The 20043-nt window shown below is 37.5% G+C and overlaps 2 protein-coding genes across 10 annotated transcripts in view; one reads left to right on the forward strand and one right to left on the reverse strand.

Annotated features, from left to right (window-relative positions):
• The window catches only part of LOC106059831 (Ig-like V-type domain-containing protein FAM187A), a 37621-nt gene extending 31630 nt beyond the window's left edge, over positions 1–5991 (forward strand). For 4 of the 5 annotated variants that reach the window (XM_056028892.1, XM_056028889.1, XM_056028891.1 and 1 more), the window contains one exon: positions 5322–5991. In XM_056028892.1, coding sequence (XP_055884867.1) covers positions 5322–5493 — 172 coding nt within the window. In that variant the 3' untranslated portion in view covers positions 5494–5991. The remainder of the gene's footprint in view (positions 1–5321) is intronic. The other variant, XR_008777874.1, reaches the window with a different exon arrangement.
• Positions 5992–6054: 63 nt separating this feature from the next.
• LOC106074832 (uncharacterized) lies at positions 6055–19037 on the reverse strand. Of its 5 annotated transcripts, none has more exons than XM_056031032.1 (8): positions 18845–19037; positions 16524–17324; positions 15012–15167; positions 12983–13101; positions 10204–10258; positions 8073–8157; positions 7532–7622; positions 6055–6522 (listed from the first exon to the last, which is right to left on the reverse strand). In XM_056031032.1, the coding sequence occupies exons 2-8, from the start codon at positions 17254–17256 to the stop codon at positions 6313–6315; spliced, it is 1449 nt and encodes a 482-aa protein (XP_055887007.1). In that variant the 5' UTR covers positions 17257–17324; positions 18845–19037; the 3' UTR covers positions 6055–6312. The 5 variants fall into 5 exon arrangements, with proteins under 5 accessions (XP_055887007.1, XP_055887005.1, XP_055887008.1 ...); XM_056031030.1 differs by having other exon boundaries at positions 7485–7622; XM_056031033.1 differs by having other exon boundaries at positions 6386–6522; positions 7481–7622.
• Positions 19038–20043: the final 1006 nt, after the last annotated feature.

A 20043-nucleotide genomic window follows, 5' to 3' on the forward strand; every position in this document is an offset into this window, starting at 1 on the left:
CATTATTGATCAATGGAGTTCGGGGCGAAGCCCCGACGCCAAAAGCGTTTTCTTGCATTCTTCACTGCAGAAACGCATTCTCCTGACATCTACAGCTCATTATTCATCAATGGAGTTCGGGGCGAAGCCCCGACGCCAAAAGCGTTTTCTTGCATTCTTCACTGCAGAACCGCATTCTTCTGACATCTACAGCTCATTATTCATCAATGGAGTTCGGGGCGAAGCCCCGACGCCAAAAGCTTTTTTTTTTTTGCATTCTTCACTGCAGAAACGCATTCTCCTGACATCTACAGCTCATTTTCATCAAAGGAGTTCGGGGCGAAGCCCCTACGCCAAAAGCGTTTTCTTGCATTCTTCACTGCAGAAACGCATTCTCCTGACATCTACAGCTCATTATTCATACTATTAAAAAAGGACCTTGAAAATATTCTAATATAAATTTATAGGCCCATAATACATTGCAAATAAAACTGATTTGTTCCTTGAAAAGATAGGATACCCCACATATTTAGCTTTTTGCTTTGAGGATCGCCGCCGAAAAAAAAAATTATTCGATAAATAGTATTTAAGAAAATAAAAGTATAAATTGTGAATTATAGTCCCAAATTTATTTAACTAGAAAAATATCAGATTGAGTAAAGGTTGGGAAAAGGCGACTATGAAAACACTATTTGAGTTTAGAACTCATCTCAATCATGACTTTTATACTGAAAAATTTCGTTTGAATGCAAAGTCTTTCTTAAAATAATTATGATAAATTCATGTGAAATTATATAAATAAACTCTGTCTGGAAATGGGAGGGGCGGTAGACTGAAAACGATTAATCTTAGCTTCTTTAATAATTTCTGCTAGATATTGCATTTGGCATTAAAGAATAGGGGTGGGGCGACTCGATATAAGAATTTAATTTATAGTGTATATAAATTATATTAGTGACAGATTTTTTTTTTAATTTTGTAATTTCTTAACTATAATACAAAAAGAAAAAGTATTGATTTTTCCGATGGGGGAAATGCGATTGCATGTATCGCCCCTCCCAACTGGTACAACCATCTTTCATTTAAATTTACTAATGATACAATTTGAGATTAGAGTATGGTACGACATAATAAACAGTGGGTCACATATCAATACGTAGTTTATATTATATAGATATTCAACTAATTTTGTTCACAAACTATGATTCTCCACAAAAATAGGACCGCCCCCCCAGCACTCAGAGGGCTAGAGTGGGGAGGGCAGTACATGCAATCGCCCCCCCCCTCACCCCACCGAATCGGCTAATATACCAGAAAGGGAGCGACATAATATAAAATGTATATATTAATTCAACTAATTTTGTTCACAAACTATGATTTCTCCATAAAAACGGACCGCCCCCCCCACTCAAAGGGTTTAGGTGGGAAGGGCAGTAGAGGTATTCGCCCCCCCCCCCCACCAATCGGCAAACAGGGAACGACATAAAGATCGGTTAAAATATCAATAATAAGTTTTAATAATATAGATATTTAATTGATTTTGTTAGCAAGCTGTGATTTCTACAAACAAATTGGACCGCCCCCCCCACTCGAAAGTGTAGGGGGGCGCGGGATTGATACCATCGCCCCCTCCTGACCCCACCAAATCGGTCAACATACTAGAAGCGGGGGGGGGCGAAATAATCTAAAAATAGGTTGAAATATAAATAATTTGTATATATTTTTAACATAAGTAATAAATTCGTATACAAATTGTGTGAATCCTATACTAAAGTTCGTCCGCCTCCCCCCCCCCCCCGGGGGGGGTCGGCCGAGTGGGGGGGGGGGGGGGCGATCGCCCCTACCGCCCCCCCCCCCCTGGATCCGCCAGTGCCCTGAGCTAATGTAGATATTAACTGGCTTTGCTGCTTGATAGAACCTTTTAGGAGTGGCCAGGTCTGTGTTAAATCGAAATGTGGATCTTGTATATCTTGTAAGTAAGAATTTAGATTAGTAGAAACTAACACCACGAAAAGGGGAATTTCCAACAGAGAATTGTTAAATTTCCAGTGGGATGACTTTCTTTTAATTTCTTTGTTTTTTATGTCCAAAGTAACTAACACCGCTTTGTGTATTCTAGTGTTTCTTCCAGATGTGACACCCGACTTATATAGAAATGATTAGGAGCATACACTCTATCTAAGCGCGTCGAGACGGGGTATGACCTATGCACCATGGTGGTGTCACGACCCATAGGTTCTAGTGTCCTGTAAGCATCAACTAAATTAAAATTCCTCTCTATCTCCTCTAAGATTCGGAAAGGTTTTATGAGAGGGAGGGCCCACTGCCAAAGTAGTCTGTTTATCTAATGCAGAAGTTATGTAATTGAAATCCCCCCCTATGATAAGCGTATCCTCTCTATAATTATTGTTTAGTATATCGATTAAATTTTCATAAAAATCCTGTTTTCCGCGCTCTTTGCTGGTGCGTAGATGTTTGCAAGTGTAAATGTTTGATTTCCTGATTCTACTCTAATGATTACTATTCTTCCCCTGGTGTCATTAAATGCATGCACTACTTTAAACCTATCTGAGACTAGAAAAATAGCTACCCCTCTACACTCGTTACCTAGGCTAAACCAGCCCTCTTTCAGCCCTATGTCGGATGTGTATTTGCGTGAATGAGAATGAAGTCTGGCCTGTATTTTCTGGATAGGTGAACAATGTATTTTTGCTTATTTCTAAGACTACGTATATTTAATGATAAGATTGTAATGTCTGTCATGACTGGGTGTAAAAGTAAATTTAACCAGTTCTAGTGGTTGGTTATGGGTGTTCCCCCCTCATCTATAACCAATGTGGGTGGAGTCTCAGGAATGTCCAATGCACTAACATCAAGACTCGTGTTAGGAGGGCTTACAACTTCTCTTATAATACGCGGGCTCGCGAAAAGATCCTCACACGAGGAGACAGATAAGCATCTCTTCCTTTTCAATTTTGTCGGAGACCCAGGAGCGGACCTCACATGCTCTTTAGAGCGGAACCGCTTTTTTAGTTTGAAGTCTTCGCCACTCTGGGGGGTCCCAACCTCCGCATCAACAGCTATCTCTGGTGTACTGGCAACAACCGATGAAGTAGCTGCATCCGCCATCATCGATGAAGCCGCGACATCCGACACTTTAGATATCTTCTTTGGCAAAACTTTGAAGACTCCTTTTTTCCCTTCTCTACCATCGTGAAGCCATCCTTCTGCAACCATTTTTCGATTTCCTTCTCCTTGGGATTACCTTCTTTGACCGCCTGTGCATAGCTCAGAGGACCTGGTTTCTCCTTGGGAGGCACAGTTCGAGCCGGGCCGGCCTTTCGGGTGGGGCACTGATTTGACCAATGCTGGTCCAGTCTACAATGTAAGCATTGTTGCCTACGACCTGGTATGGTGACTAGAACTTTATAAATTTTTGGGTCCCCTTCATACCGTAGCTGAATGTAGTGTGGGATGGGTGCATCTTTTTTTGCTTTGATGAAGGAAACCCACTTGTCCGAAGCACCTATTTTCGTCACCTCCACCTTGGATCCTTGCTCTGCAAATGTTTCTATGATTTCAACGATCCTGGTTTTCGCAATTGAAGGCGATACCCAATGTAGGGTAATTTTCAGCCTTTCTTCCTCTATTGGGAAGATCTCAACTTTGAAAGAAGTCTCAGTACCGAATGACTTACCAACAAGTCTGTCTCTTACTTTCGCAGTTGTTGGTACCAAAAACCATGTATAAGGGTTTTCGAACCTATATAATGCTGTTACTTCAGCAGCTGACAACTTGAGAGCCTCTAAAAGGCTCCCAATAGAAGATTTCATGGCGTTATTGCCAGATAGTTTTAACAGGAGAGTACCCTTCGGGTGGACAAGACCACCCTCTAAGTCCTTTTTTTCAATCAAAAACGTCGGATAAGACATTCTTTGGATAAATGCACAACAATAACAAAAGGAACAGGAAATGAACAATAAAGGAAGTATGACGCGATTGGAACGCGAGCGACTTCAAGGAAATAACAAATATGAAGAAGAACGCAAAATTAACACTGCAATTTGAAAATTCAACTAAATCGATATACTCCCCCTGACAAATAAACCCAGGAGCAATCAAAACTCCTAAGCCAGAAGCAAAGAGCGTCCAAAATCCTTGACACAAGCCATTCGAATTCACTAGATCTAGATTACAGATAATGCATCCGCCATCTTGGATCCTCTAATAAAAAAAATAAAAAATTTTCGCAACAAAAAAGGGGAAAAGACGCTATTAGTTTTGTGTGGAATGTCTGTCCGTCTGTCCCGTTTACATCTCGTAAACTAGAAAAGATACTGAAAATCCGACATTATAATATTTTAGACCATTCAAAGTTCTGATGCAACGGCTTTTTTCTTTTTTGAAAGCGAAAAATCTATTTTTTCAAATCACTTAAGCAAGCTGCATTTTCATAAAAATACACCACTTTTACAACTATTCATTATTAATAGCAACAAACACTGGAGGCTCCTTAGCAGGGGGGATAATCATATACAATATTTTTAATACATTTATACGAACGGTTTTAGATTTTTTGTCAAAAAAAAAATTATTTTTACATTTGTGTTGCTAAGTTAAGTAAGTTCTGTTAAACTAACTACTACATTTACAAAAAAAAAATGTACTTTTTTTACGAGAAAAAATCTATTTAGTATGCATATACGTTGGACATAATTTAAAACAAAAATTAAGTAGTTTTTCATATTATCGCGTGCACTGCGGCACTGGACTATTTATGAAAATCCACCGAACGAAAGGAATTTTTTTATCTTGAGGAATAAGAGACTGTCTCTTTAATAAACAATTAGAGCAATCATATATTTATTACAAGACATTAGTTAGGCCAGGTTCACATCTAACTTCACATTCACTTTCACCTATCCTTTGGTCTGAGGACCGCTGGGTCACCACACACGATCCGTCAACCTTCTTTCTCCATTCTTCTCTGTCATTTGTCCTTGATAGAATTTCATTCTGATGTTCTTTCTGAAAATATTGAAACCTGTCTTTTTACCTGCCTGTGTGGACCACTTCGGGAGCCGGTTTTGAGTTTGTGTCTCCACACAAACTGTCTTTGCAACCTTGTTTATATTGTTCTTGTTTTCTTCTGGAGTTAATGTCTTCTACCTTTGAATCCTCTCTAGACTTCATTAAGTTTCTTTAACACCAAGCCAAGATAAGTAGGCAACCTTCTCGCGTGTGACGTCATTCCCCTCCCTTTTTTGCGTGTTTCTCATTGATAACATGTGGAAAAGAAGGCGGTATCAGTCAAGTAACAAATTAACATTTCAAATTTTCAGCTGCTGGTGCAAAAATCGCAAAGTGGCCTCCTTGAAAGTGATAGTCGTGGATGGAGAGAACACGAGACTCAAACTCTACATCAGCTACGGTGGACTGGTCACTACAACCATCGGCTCCTTTCTGATTGTCTTCTGTATCTGCTGTAAGAAGAGTGACAAGAATGCGAGGTAGAGGAAGCGTCGAAACTATGTCCTACCTTCTGACCTAACTACCCTCTGGACTAACTGGACACACACTATTTAATGTTTGTACGTTTTGACACAGAGATGTAAATATTTTCTTCTAAGTGTATGTTCTCAAGTTTGTTTAGGAGCTACTTTTAAAAAAAATGTATTCTAGAGCTACATGCTAAAGAAAGAAAAGTCACCTGCATCGTAAGGGGGGGAGGGGGAGCAGTCATTTTCTAGAAATCATTCGTCATGGGGAAAAAATGTGTATTTTTATTAATAATTTCAAAAGTTGGAAAAACTTTCATTTCACAATCATTCTCGTTTCTTTTTGTTGTTGACATTTAAATTGTTTGCATCCATTACTTTCTCAGTTTCTACCTTTATGTGCACATCCTGGACAGTGCTGGTGGCATTCTAGTGTTCTCCAATGTATACAGTCAAAATACTAACTGTAAATATTATTGTTCTTCTTTTTAAAAATAAAATTCTTGAAAAAGTTTTCTTTTGTTATCTCTCTCTCTATATGATTTGAGAAATCTTTATAGAAAAAAAACCCCAGTAATTTTTTATGTTTATAAGCAGCTGTTTTAATGCCAATTAGTTTCATATGAAAATAGTTGTCGCTTAGCTAAAGTTCTACAGATGGCAATTTAACAATAAGCTACAATACTGATTGAAGATTTTTCTGTTACTTCTGTTTGAAAGCTCTCTTCTTACTGGATCACACGTCTGCTGAGCTAAATCTTTCTGTCCAGCTCAGTGTGCTTCAGAATGTCCTACAGTCTCTGGATTATAACGAGCTTTAAGATGCTGTTAGTTTTTAGAATGGATGGCTGGCTCTTCCACTCGATGGTATTTGTTGTAGAATCCAATATTGTTCATCTTGGGCTCCACCCATTCGGCAATAAGAGGATCCCAAGGAAACCCAAGACAAGGACACATGATGGCAGACCTGGCTGATTCGACGTCCGAGAAAACGACCAGGGCAGAGTTCACTGAGACCGCGTACACGCCGTCGATAGGGCCAAAGCTGAAAAACAACAACATAACTAGTTGTTACTCTAGTCTAAGGACTACCATCAGTATTAACTTTCACAATAATAAAGCAGATTACTTTGTACTTTGTTGGTGACAAACCCGAGACTTTCTAGCCCCTGATAGAGCCTCTTGTCTGTTTACTGGACAGTGTCTAGTCCCAGATAAGAGCCCTTTGTCTCTTTTCGTTTGAATGAAATCTTTTCTTTATCGACATGCTATATAATTGATTGTAATGAAAAGAATCCTGCCCTCTCCAGCTCATGGACAGAGGGACACCAGGGTTTAAAGACATCTTCAAGCCACTTATCTTTTCAACCTGATGTTATTAGAGATAAGCTAATAACATTTCATCCAAGATGTTCTGATAGTCCCACGAAACATCTTACCACAGCTCCCAAAGAAGGTGCACAGCATACTTTTTTAAGGTGTATGTGGCCTTGAAATATAACCCAAGAAGGTTGGGCGTCCCTCTGCTACGTGTGTACTGTGAAATATAACCCAAGAAGGTTGGGCGCTCTCTGCTAAGTGTTTACTGAGACACGTGACCCAAGAGTGTTGGATGCCCCTCTGCTACATGAGTACTGTTAAATATAACCCAAGAAGATTGAGCGCCCCTCTACCAAATGTGTACTGTGAAATGTGACCCAAGAAGGTTAGGTGTTCCTCTGCTACGTGTGTACTGTGAAATGTGACCTTAGAAGGTTGCACGCCCCGCTGCTATGTGTTTATTGCAAAATGTTACCCAACAAGGTTTTGTGCCCCTTTACTACATGTGTACTGTGAAATGTGACCCTAGATGGTTGGGCGTCCTTCTGCTATGTTTCTACTACAAAATATACTAAAAGGAATAATCAGAAATGGCCTCATTTTATCATGAATTCTGTATTGTTAAAGAGCTTGAAATAGGCTTGGACATTGGTGCTTAATCAACCTCTGACTTACTTACTTACTCACACTGTTAAATATGCGTACAGGTCCTCCAGTTTATAGACAGTACTCACGCGAGACAATCGCCAACGAATTTTGAGGCTACTCAACGGTAGAGCTTGGTGGAGTATCGTCTTCTCTTTGTGAATCTTTTCTTCTGGCACTCTGGGCATGGAAGAAACACAAAATCCTTTTCTGGAGAGGCTTGCACTTTACAACAAACAGGAATAATTATGTGGCATTTGTATTTTCTCTTTTGTGGCATCTTACGTCTCGAGAGACAATCTTTTCCCCTTTGCAACTTCTTTTGTGACTAAAGGCCTATTCTTAAAACAGGAACAAATCAAACAGGAATAAATCACTCGAACGTTAAACGTATAGTTCAACTTATTCGTGTTGCTAAGGACGCTAGAGCAGACTAAATTACACTAAGAAGTAATGTTTAAATTAAATCAAATTCAAATTCCAGCCCCACCCATATATCGCAATACCATTCAGCCTGTCTCCTTCAGCTGATGAGAAGAGAATCAGTACTCATGTTTGCACATGGTGTCCCCGTTATATCACAGCCTCAAAGCATTTACTCCCCAAAGGCATCTATCATTGACCTCTCACCTTTCTCCAGTGATACACATATGTTGTCGTGGCAGTGGTTGCTTATAGATGGGTAAAGTGTATTGATGGTAGTAGTTGGGTGGCCCTGTAATGACACACAAATCACCATCTGACTGATACATGTGTTAAGTGAGTGAAAGCAGGGCAAGGGAGAGGAGCCCGAGTCACGCCCTACTTACAAAAAGATTTCAATTGGATGAAAACACTTTTATCAGACAACGAGATTCGTGCGTATAATGATTTTTAAATTTCATATAATTCTTTTTCCTTAGATTAAGTGCAGCTGTAATGTGTGCCAAGTACAAACGAAATTCATTAGTTGGGTTTCTAAACACGTTTGTTTCCCCATGCCAGACATAATCACAAGATGACTCTGCTCTGCGAACTTTGTCACACGAAATAATTTGTAAGAACAAGTTTGAGATCTACTTGCAGGCCAGAAAAAAATATAACAAAACCGAAATGTTTTTGTTGCGAGTGTTCTATTTATATGAGAAACGTACTCTTGCTATTAAGAGTCAAAAAGTTGGCTGAAAATGTTCATAAAAAATAACTTGATTTCATCATCCTAACAATGTTTCAACTCTTGGCAGGAACTTTTCATCTTTGAGTTTAAACAGTTTTCTGCAGTTATCTCCCTCTCTTCCGACAAAGCTTTGCTTAAAAGATATTCTAGAATTAGCAGAATCTAGCAGCTAGCATATAATGATTCACAAATAAAGTGCTAGACTATACAGACTCCACACAATTAAAAAAAAGGTTAGAGTCTTTGACAAATACAGTACAAGGTCAGAGTGATTCACAAAATACAAGGTTAGAGTGATTCACAAAATACAAGGTCAGAGTGATTCACAAAATACAAGGTTAGAGTGATTGACAAAATACAAGGTCAGAGTGATTCACAAAATACAAGGTCAGTGTGATTCACAAAATACAAGGTCAGAGTGATTCACAAAATACAAGGTTAGAGTGATTGACAGAATACAAGGTTAGAGTGATTGACAAAATACAAGGTTAGAGTGATTGACAAAATACAAGGTCAGAGTGATTCACAAAATACAAGGTCAGTGTGATTCACAAAATACAAGGTCAGAGTGATTCACAAAATACAAGGTTAGAGTGATTGATAAAATACAAGGTTAGAGTGATTGACAAAATACAAGGTTAGAGTGATTGACAAAATACAAGGTTAGAGTGATTCACAAAATACAAGGTCAGAGTGATTCACAAAATACAAAGTTAGAGTGATTGACAAAATACAAGGTCAGAGAGATTGACAAAATACAAGGTCAGAGTGATTCACAAAATACAAGGTCAGAGTGATTCACAAAATACAAGGTCAGTGTGATTCACAAAATACAAGGTTAGAGTGATTCACAAAATACAAGGTTAGAGTGATTCACAAAATACAAGGTTAGAGTGATTCACTAAATACAAGGTTAGAGTGATTGACAAAATACAAGGTCAGAGAGATTGACAAAATACAATGTCAGAGTGATTCACAAAATACAAGGTCAGAGTGATTTACAAAATACAATGTCAGTGTGATTCACAAAATACAAGGTTAGAGTGATTCACAAAATACAAGGTTAGAGTGATTCACAAAATACAAGGTCAGAGTAATTCACAAAATACAAGGACAGAGTGATTCACAAAATACAAGGTCAGAGTGATTCACAAAATACAAGGTCAGTGTGATTCACAAAATACAAGGTTAGAGTGATTCACAAAATACAAGGTCAGTGTGATTCACAAAATACAAGGTCAGTGTGATTCACAAAATACAAGGTTAGAGTGATTCACAAAATACAAGGTTAGAGTGATTCACAAAATACAAGGTTAGAGTGATTCACAAAATACAAGGTTAGAGTGATTCACAAAATACAAGGTCAGTGTGATTCACAAAATACAAGGTTAGAGTGATTCACAAAATACAAGGTCAGTGTGATTCACAAAATACAAGGTTAGAGTGATTCACAAAATACAAGGTTAGAGTGATTGACAAAATACAAGGTCAGTGTGATTCATAAAATACAAGGTTAGAGTGATTCACAAAATACAAGGTCAGTGTGATTCACAAACTACTGTGAGGGTGAAGAGAACATGCGGTTAGACAAACAGGTCAACCTACTTTGTGACTGTGCAGAGAAAATATAGCCAAAGTAATCGTGTGCTGGGGGAACTCTCTGTGGAGGAAAATAGAAACTAGTTCTGATCATATTATTAGACATACAAATACAACATACTGACAGTGTATTAGTAGACATACAAATACAACATACTGACAGTGTATTAGTAGACATACAAATACAACATACTGACAGTGTATTAGTAGACATACAAATACAACATACTGACAGTGTATTAGTAGACATACAAATACAACATACTGACAGTGTATTAGTAGACATACAAATACAACATACTGACAGTGTATTAGTAGACATACAAATACAACATACTGACAGTGTATTATTAGACATACAAATATAACATACTGACAGTGTATTATTAGACATACAAATACAACATACTGACAGTGTATTATTAGACATACAAATACAACATACTGACAGTGTATTATTAGACATACAAATACAACATACTGACAGTGTATTATTAGACATACCCCCCCTCACATACACCTATACAGATGACAGTAACTACACAACTTTTTCATTTATGTTGAACAAAAAATTTTATAATAATTATTAATAACCTTATGATATCTCCAATATATCTTATTTAGCATTTACGTAGGGCCAAATGTGTTTGGTATCAAATAGTAGTTTTGTAACGAGTTCAAATCCCCTCACCAACACACTATATTCTATGCCAGGGGTTCTCAACCTGTGGGTTGCGACCCCTTTGGGGGTCGATTGACGATTTGCCAGGGGTCGCCTAAGACCATCGAAAATAAGGATTGATTATGTCTATTCTTCTATTGCTGTGTGTGTGTGGGGGGGGGGAGGGGGGGTCGCGGCAGAGTGGCGGATGGTAAAAAGAGGTCGCCGAGCCTAAAAGGTTGAGAACCGCTGTTCTATGCAGTCGAAATGTTTTTATCACTCCTTTCAGTGACTTTAATAGCTTGGTATTTTTATCACAAGCTATTTAAAGTCAAGATGTCATTTTCTGTTAAAGGAAGATAAACCTTCAAACATTTTTGTCAGACTTTTGGAAAGAGTTACGTTGAAACAGTTGACCTCGCAATGAACACACCAAGGTAGACTACTTAGTAGAGATGGACGTCGAACCCATTTTTAGCGGCCCCTGAAAGGGGAGAACTCGCTTTTAGTTTGTGTGGAATGTCCCGTTTAGATCTCGTAAACTAGAAAAGATAGTGAAAATCCAAAAATCAAAATATTTTAGACCATTCAAAGTTCTGATGCAACTGCCGCTTTCTATTTTTATGAAAGCGAAAAATCTAATTTTTTAAATCACTTACGCAAGCAGTTTTTTTTTTCATAAAAATACACCACTTTTACAACTATTCACTATTAGTAGTAACAAACGCGGGAGGCTCCTCAGTAAGTGGCAAGCAGGGCCGCTATATTTTTGTAATACATTTATGCAAATGGTTTTAGATTTTTTGTCAAAATTTTTTTTTTTTTTTTGCTAAGTTAAGTAAGTTCTGTTATTCTTACTACTACATTTACACCAAAAAAAATTTTACTTTTTTTAAAGAGAAAAAATCTATTTAGTATCCATATAAGTTGGACATAATTTAAAACAACAATTAATAAGTAGTTTTTCATATTATCGCGTGATCTGCAGCTTTACAATCTCAGGATCCTTAGGGCGCCCCTGAGTCCACATAACTTTATAACGGGTACCTGACCTTAGTTGTGGTAAGCAAAGGCGATTGGTTGTTGTGCTGCTCGTTAACAATTAGCCAAAAAAAAAGATGACCTAAACATCATCTGACCTATAGCTCGCAAGGTCTGAAAGGGAAATTTTACTTTACTCCCAAGGTCAAATACTGCTTTCTCAATAACCTGAAAACCAGTTTGACTGTCTGAATCTTAGAGCTGGCTACACACACACAACAGAACATCAAGTCCACTTGATTGACAGTAATTTAATATAGAGTCTAGTTACGTTTAGTAAAACCAATTCCTTTCAAAATTATTTCACAATTTAGCAAAGCCTCTATGTATGTCAACCTAAGTCTAAATCTGTGTCATCTTATGACGTTGAGCCTGTGAGAAAACAGAAATACATTTTAATACATTTTTCTTGAATTATTATTATTTATTTTTTTGCACAGGACAACAGAAGCCCTATATACGGATGTACGGTGTTTACGACAATGATTTAGATTAGTTTTAGACTTTATATGTGGGGTACTGGCCCACCGGGCATTTGCCCAAATGCACATATAGCCAGTCCGCTCCTTAAATTACTTAAATTGGCCATGAATCATGAATTGAAACAACCTGGTCTATTCCAACAAATCTGTCACTAAGTGTGAACATACATCAAAGCTTATTTTCTTCGAAGGAAGGTCCCCTTAAACAAAAGTGCTATTTACAAGTCTTCGTTTATGTGTCAAAGTTTTGTAGATTCCTATTGTGATAGTATGTAGCTATTTTAAAGGTATTATGGTAAAGGTATTATGGTAAAGGTATTATGTTAAAGGTATTATGTTAAAGGTATTATGTTAAAGGTATTATGTTAAAGGTATTATGTTAAAGGTATTATGTTTATTATGTTAAAGGTATTATGTTAAAGGTATTATGTTAATGGTATTATGCTGAACTAAAGTTGTCGCTCTGAATGTCGCATACTTCGTCAGCCCCTGTCGATACATTTACTTTAAACATCATTTCATAATCTTACAGTTGTTTAGTGACTAAGCATGTATACTGTTAGGTAGGAACACTTTTTCATTAACAATTAAACGTATTTACCCTAAGTTCTCGTGATATTTTGTTCTCGTCTGTGATTCGGGCTCTGTACGGACCGTTGGGATATTCAGCTCTTTGATATTTTGCTCTTGTCTCTGTCTGAGATAGCCGCGAAAATGTACCTGACGAGATAGAGCTAGCATATTAGTTCAGAACTAAAGTCTCGTAAACAAACAAAAAATGTACCTGACGAGATAGAGCTAGCATATTAATTCAGAACTAAAGTCTCGTAAACAAACAAAAATGATGATTTAAAAAAAAAAAAAAACACTTTCATTTTTGTAATTTAGTAAAATAATTCAATTAAATGTTTGAAATACTATTCGGTTGAGTATTCTCATATTTAAATATGAAGTTGCATTTATACTTAAGTCTTAGATTAAATTCCATAGATATTAAGATGTAAGGAAATTCTAATGAGCTTTTACTAATTATATTTACATATCGATCTATCCATATATCTACTTGTCAATAAATCAATCTTCACACAAACGAGACAGACTATATATCTACCTACCTACCTACGTATTTCTCTGTCTCTCTCTCTCTACTTAGCTAGCTACCAACCAATCGATTTATCTATCTATCAATCTACACATGCATCTATCAAACTATATATCTACCAACCCAAAGAGCCGTCCTAACAATGGCGGGGCCCTATGCGAAATGAATTATTCCAGTCTGGGCAAAGATAAGGATAATAATAAAAATTAAGATTTTGTATTTGAAAATAAATTCGTCTTTTCATTCATTCTTTACTAAGTACAAAATCACGATCAAATTAACTTAACGAGCCTTGCGTGTAGCGAAGTCATACAGTATATCATCAAAATTCTGTTTCCTACATAGATCACACTCAATAGCAAGAATTATCAGATTGTTCAATCTATCTTCGTGAATTGTTGACCTCAGGTAATTCTTAATTAGTTTGAGGCGCGAGAAGCTTCTTTCACCAGATGCCTCATTTACGGGTATTGTTAAAAATATTCTGAATGCAACAAAGTATTTGGAGAAAGAAGTGTATCTATGCCTTAAAGATTCCTTTTCATCTGCTAATTCTCGCCCACTTATATCTGGTCACAGGTCACTTGATGACGTCAATGCTTGCTCAAGGCTCGCTGTAAACTTTCGTATGTCAACAAGCTGAAGGTTCTTGATACTGACAAGAACCCCAGATTGAGGTTTGATTTCAACTGTTCAAATCTCTGCAAGGATTGCCCACTTGAAGCAATGTATCCTGCTTTTGGTTGAAATTCGTCCTTTTATTACATTTGTATTCATTGAAATCTGACAATGCACTTAGGAATGGCGTTTTCCATATTGAATGAAAGTTTTGTCTATTTTTCCGGAGGTTTTTAATGATTTTTCAGACTTCAATAATTTTAGGATATTTCCGGGACTTTTTCGTATATTTTGCAATTTCAGGAAATTTATAGGAGCTCCTGGAAAACCAGAAGTCGGCGGGATAATAATAATATAAGTTATAATGTTTTAGTTTAATAATTTATACCTAGAATTAGCTCGGGGCCCACTTAGGTCGCATAGGCTTAGACCGGCCCTGCTTACTTACCTACCTTTTACTCTCCCTCTATCAAACTATCTCTATCTATCTATCTATCTATCTATCTATCTATCTATCTATCTATCTATCTATCTATTTATTTATCTATTTATCTATCTATCTATCTATCTATCTATCTATCTATCTATCTATCTATCTATTTATCTATCTTTATACTAATAACGTACACAGTTTAAACACACGCAGTCCATATACCTCACACACACACACACACACTTACACACACGGACCAAAGGTTTGGAACTCACTCCCCATTGATCTCAGACAGACAACATGCTACACTACATTCAATAAGAACATTAAGAACTACCTGTTTAAAACTTTTTTTAGTTTAGTTTGTCATTTTAGCTCTCGTGTCTATGTTTGTCAGCCTACATTTTGTTTGTTAACAGCGCTTTATAAATAAAGTTATTATTAAACTTATACTAGTTGTAGACACAACCTGGTTACCTTTTTCAGAACTTTTCTTTTTGGAAGCCTTTGGCTTGGAATCCACTGGTTGGCTTTGGTCCAGATTACTTGCTGACTTTTGAAAGAATTCGTTAATGGTAACCTCGTCAACGGTCTCGTCCTCTGTTTGGTTGAGAACATCTTCGCTAAAATTCTCTGATCAATAGTTGAATATAAAAAATAAAAAAAACAACAAATGTGCATAAGAATACATGCTAAGATTCCCCCCCCCCCATATTTTGTATGTGTCTGATTTGTATATTTCTTAGTTTGTGGGGTCATTTTTGAGGGCGGACACTGGTCACTGTCCCGTACATCCAACCCATTTAGATAATAGCACGATTTGTATTTATATATTATAATAGAATGAGCTAGTGCTGATTTTAGCAATCCAAAAACAACTCTCGGACATGTTTCCAATGTATAGGTTTCAAATACTCCAATGAAATAGTTGATTTACGATCTTTACCGGTAAGAAATGCTTTACAAGATAAAATTTGATGATATGTTTTTTGTATAAAAAGAGGCATTAACAATTTTTTAATAGGCGAAGGCCGAATTTGTGAATTAGAATGTTTTAGGTATCACACTCTTATAGACTTTCATTTTACTCTACCCATGGAACTTATTGTTTACTTTTGATATAAAGCTCGAAGACGTCATGATGGAAAAGTAACTTCCTAAGAGTGTATGTGATAATAGCTAAACAAAGTCAGGTGACCGTTAAAAAATCCTTTACCAACCAAGACGTTTTTTTTGTTACAATGTTTATATCAACTCACTCTGCCGGTCTGTCTGTCCAGTAAAAGATTAATTCTCCAACACGCTACCTTAATCGAAATTTTGCAAAATTATTTCTTGTACCTGACAAAACAAGAATCAATAAAAAATATAAAATTATTTAATTAACTATTGGTAATTAATTATTAGTTTGTATCAAGCTAGGGAAAGAAATTGTTCTTGACTGATACGGTGTTAAAGTTAAATTAGTTCCCTTCAGGAAGCTGGTAATCACAGTAGTATTCACCCAGATACCCTCTTCCCCCCCCCCCCCCCCCCGCCCTTTTTTTTTTTGCCAAACGATCCGGACGAGTGTTTAGGCCATAGTGCATTTAGAAAGCTTAAAGTATAAAATTGCGCTAAATGTGAACAATTGGTAACTATATCTCTAATCGCACAGATTTATCATTGTTAATCTATTGCAAATATTTAATGACATGACCGATCTAAGCTAATGGATACAGTTACACGCAATAAGAGATTATGTTTTGTTAAAAAAAGTATTTTTATATTTCTCTTCCTATATTCTATGGCAGTTGGCCAACTTGCTTCTTTGCAATCAAAGACATGTAATACAATTCACACCGAGGATTTTATTCTCTAGATTATGTCCCTTTGCATCGAAATAATTAAAACTTGTCTTATCTAGTGACACAAAATGAATAGTCCTAATACGACCTGAACCATATACACGTGGCTAATAGAATTCAAAGAATCATCAAGACTTGTTACCTTGTATCTCTCCTGATTGCTTAGAATTTAAATCAAGAAGTTCTTCCTCTTTGGCCATTTCTTCCAGTTCTTTATCTACATTTTCGTCATCTAGCAGCGAAAGGTCTGCGTTTAGCTGCGAAACTTCAGCCTCTTTCATGGCACCAGATCTGTCTTCCTGAATACTGGATCTACCAGCTTCCTCCTGGGCAGTCCGTTTCGGAACGTGATCTCCACTTGGCGGTAAAATGTCTGATTCCTGTTGCAGTGTATCTGAATCGAGTTGCACCAAAGAGCTCTCCTGTTCTTGTTGAGAAAGTCTTTTCTGTTCCAGTGACTCCTCATCGTCTTGTTTGTCTTCCTTTGCGCGGCTGGAACCTCGCTCGTCTGCTAAACTTTTCTTTCTACTCTCACTGCCCCACGACTGGGAATCTTCCTCGTTTCCTTCACCCTCCTTGGGCATAGAGCTTGTTTTTTTACGCTCTTCATCGTCGGTGTCAACTTTAACCTCAGCATCCATCTTGTCGAGGACAGAACCGTCTTTGTTGTCCGGCTGTGGTACAGTAATCTCGTCATGTAGCTCACTCTTTACTAGTGTCTCATCTGTGTTTCGATTATCAGATGCGGCTCTTTCGCTAACAATGACCTGAGCATCAGAAACAATAGTGCGGACAATGTTCTCAGCAGTTTCGATGGTGTTTCTGGAGGACTTCTCCACCTCGTTCTCTGGAACGGGTTCTTCTTCATTCTCCATTTTTCAAATTCGTTTTTAATGACCTTTGTTGAAATGGGTCGACTTTAGATTTGAGTAAAGTTCAAGTCCTAGAAATGAAAACAAATGGAACTGAATGTTTGTGTTTACTACTAGTTATTCACCCTTAATGCAGGGCTACAACAGAACAACAAGAAATGACTGGTTCTCGTAAGACAAACCTTCAAATATATTTTCTAAGAGGAAGCGAAACTGTCACCCACTGGCTATAAATGTCATTGAAAGCTTCAGAACAATACTTCAGGATGGGTTAGTTATTATTCTATTAATTCACTTGCTCAAACAGTACACTACATCCTTACTGCATGTTCGTAGATGGTTCTAGCACCCCCAGGTCTCAGAGCTATACAAAGGTGTGGTTAGAACCACTGCTTTATAGATATAAGTAGGCGAAGAGACTATTCCGCCATACTCGAATTTGAATATCTTTTGGCCAGAAGGTTGTCTAGGATGATTGGAGCTTCAGAAGACATATAAAGATACGCTGACGCTTGATATGCACACTCTTTCTCTCCGTTATGTCTGTGGCTCAACATACCAGACTAAGGCGCCTCTAAGAACTGCCGACACCCATACGTTGCTAAAATAGAAAGTGTTGTATACTCTACTCAATTTTTATCTATTGTTTATGGTTACTAATAATTCATTCTTTTAGCTTTCTTAATGCGCTATGATTCTATCGCTTATCTAAAAAAGTTGGGGAAATGGGGGGGGGGGGGGGGAGAGAGAGAAAGGATTGGTGAATTATAATCACTCTGCTAGTGAGATTCCTATGGCTGTAGAAAAATGTATAGGTATTGTTTGTTTGATAAACATCGACCTATAAAGGGGACTAATTCAGCTTATACCACCACAAGTTCTTTCCCTTGTTCGATATGCCAAACAAAATAACTAAGTAACAATATTTAATTAACTAAATACTTTTTTTTTATTGATTCGTGTTATGTAGGGTAGAAGAAATAATTGTGCAAAATTTTAGCTTGATCCGAATTTTGAATGACGTGTACATACTTTTGCCAAACAGACAGACAGACAGAGTTGATATAAACTTTGTTAAAATAAGCCACAATAAGCAACAACTCTAAATGTGTGTGTGTGTGAAAGTGTTTCCGTTACAGTACACGTTTGGGAACCACTGACTCTAGACTCTAGACGAAGAGCGTATTCATTGACATGTAAATATTTCATAGAAACATGAGTTTTTAAAAAGTCTACTCTGGCTTTTAAAGCCGAACAAGAAGACCCTTGACCGCATGTGGCAGTGAGTCCTACCTTGACCGCATGTGGCACTGATATCTACCTTGACCGCATTTGACATTAAGCCCTACCTTGACCGCGTGTGGCAGGAAGTCCTACCTTGACCGCATGTGGCAGTAAGTCCTACCTTGACCGCATGCGGCAGTGAGCCCAACCTTGACTGCATGAGGCAGAGCCCTACCTGGTCCACGCCTTACAATTATGTAGACAAACTCTAAATGGCTCTAGATTAGTTTAGATATATCATATAGAGGACTATATCTGGATCTCTTAGGACTAAATAAACTCACTGAGATCAGGTAACCATCCTCACCTCTTTCTGGATCTTGAAACTTCTTGGACGCTGAGAGAATTTTAGATGTTCCGATTACTTAAGCAGTCAGGCATGTTACCACCAACCAACATAATCAGCAACCAAGGCCATACTAAATACATGAGGCGAACAGCTCATAATATCTCTCGGTGACAAGATGGGGGTACTTTCATTTTCCTTGTGTACGTTCAAGATTAGAAACCAAATATTGGTGCGGTCTAGTTGTGGGAAAACCCGTTTTGATGCTCAACGTCGAGGGAATGTCAGGGAAGGCGAAGAGACTTAGTCCGCCATCTTCGCATTTTATGGTAGTCAGGGTAGGGGACGGTGTCACTAAATAGGGTATTTAGTGAGTCTCTTCCGTAGTGTTCGGAAATGATTATGTAGCGTAGAGTTTGAATACTTTTTTATTCAGTATTTAATACACATGGTTATAGCTATTGGTTCACCTGTACACCTCCCTTTGTCTGTTGAGTCGTTGGGACACCAAATATGATCTGTCATCCGTCCATCTGCATTCCTCTCTGTCTTTTGTCTTGGATAGAATTTTTTTCACTGAGATTCCCGTCCATTATTTAATGTTTTCTTGTCATCGCTTTCTCTGTCCTCCTCTTCTTCTTTTTCGTGGTTACTGTTCCCTGAAGGAAGTTCTTTGCGAGCCCTGAGGACCTTGTGATATGGCCATAAAATTATAGATTGACAGTGGTCTAACGATTGGTTAGATCTTAGATCTGTATAAATCATGCAATGAAGCACTTCAAGATTGAAACCAATACATACGAGGAAATAAAACAGTATAGTCCCACTTGGGGGTAAAAACATAGAGGAAAGATTTGGATTGCAAATCTTGAACACATCAGAAGTAAGAAAAAAACAACTGTTTAAAACGCTGCAGTATCTGTCAAGTACAAATGTCCAACCTGTGATCTTGGATGTGTGTCAGGGATTGGCCTCTTTAGCCGCATGAGAAGTTACCAAAGGAAAATGTCGTCTCCCTCGTGAGACGTCCAATGCCACAGATTGTACACAACTCTAAATAAAGTATTTGAACGAATAAATAAATAATTACTCTCATTGTTTCAAAAAGAAATAGAAATAAATCTAAAATGTAATTTTGAAAAGTTTAGTTTAGTCTAGTTCTATTTACTTTTTGACTCCTATTTATAATGTTGGCCTTTAGTTAGCTAACACGTTTAGAT

The sequence above is a fragment of the Biomphalaria glabrata genome, chromosome 5 (assembly GCF_947242115.1).
Source record: "Biomphalaria glabrata chromosome 5, xgBioGlab47.1, whole genome shotgun sequence".
Lineage (NCBI taxonomy): Eukaryota > Metazoa > Mollusca > Gastropoda > Planorbidae > Biomphalaria > Biomphalaria glabrata.

What these genes read in the sequence shown, in the direction of transcription:
- LOC106074832 (XM_056031030.1), bottom strand. Translation starts at nt 17,256, where the DNA reads ATGGAGAATGAAGAAGAACCCGTTCCAGAGAACGAGGTGGAGAAGTCC. An exon ending in GCAATCAGGAGAGATACAAG is followed by an intron (nt 15,168 to 16,523) that starts GTAACAAGTCTT and finishes ACTATTGATCAG; the next exon opens with AGAATTTTAGCGAAGATGTT. An exon ending in ATGTGTATCACTGGAGAAAG is followed by an intron (nt 7,623 to 8,072) that starts GTGAGAGGTCAA and finishes TTCCATGCCCAG; the next exon opens with AGTGCCAGAAGAAAAGATTC.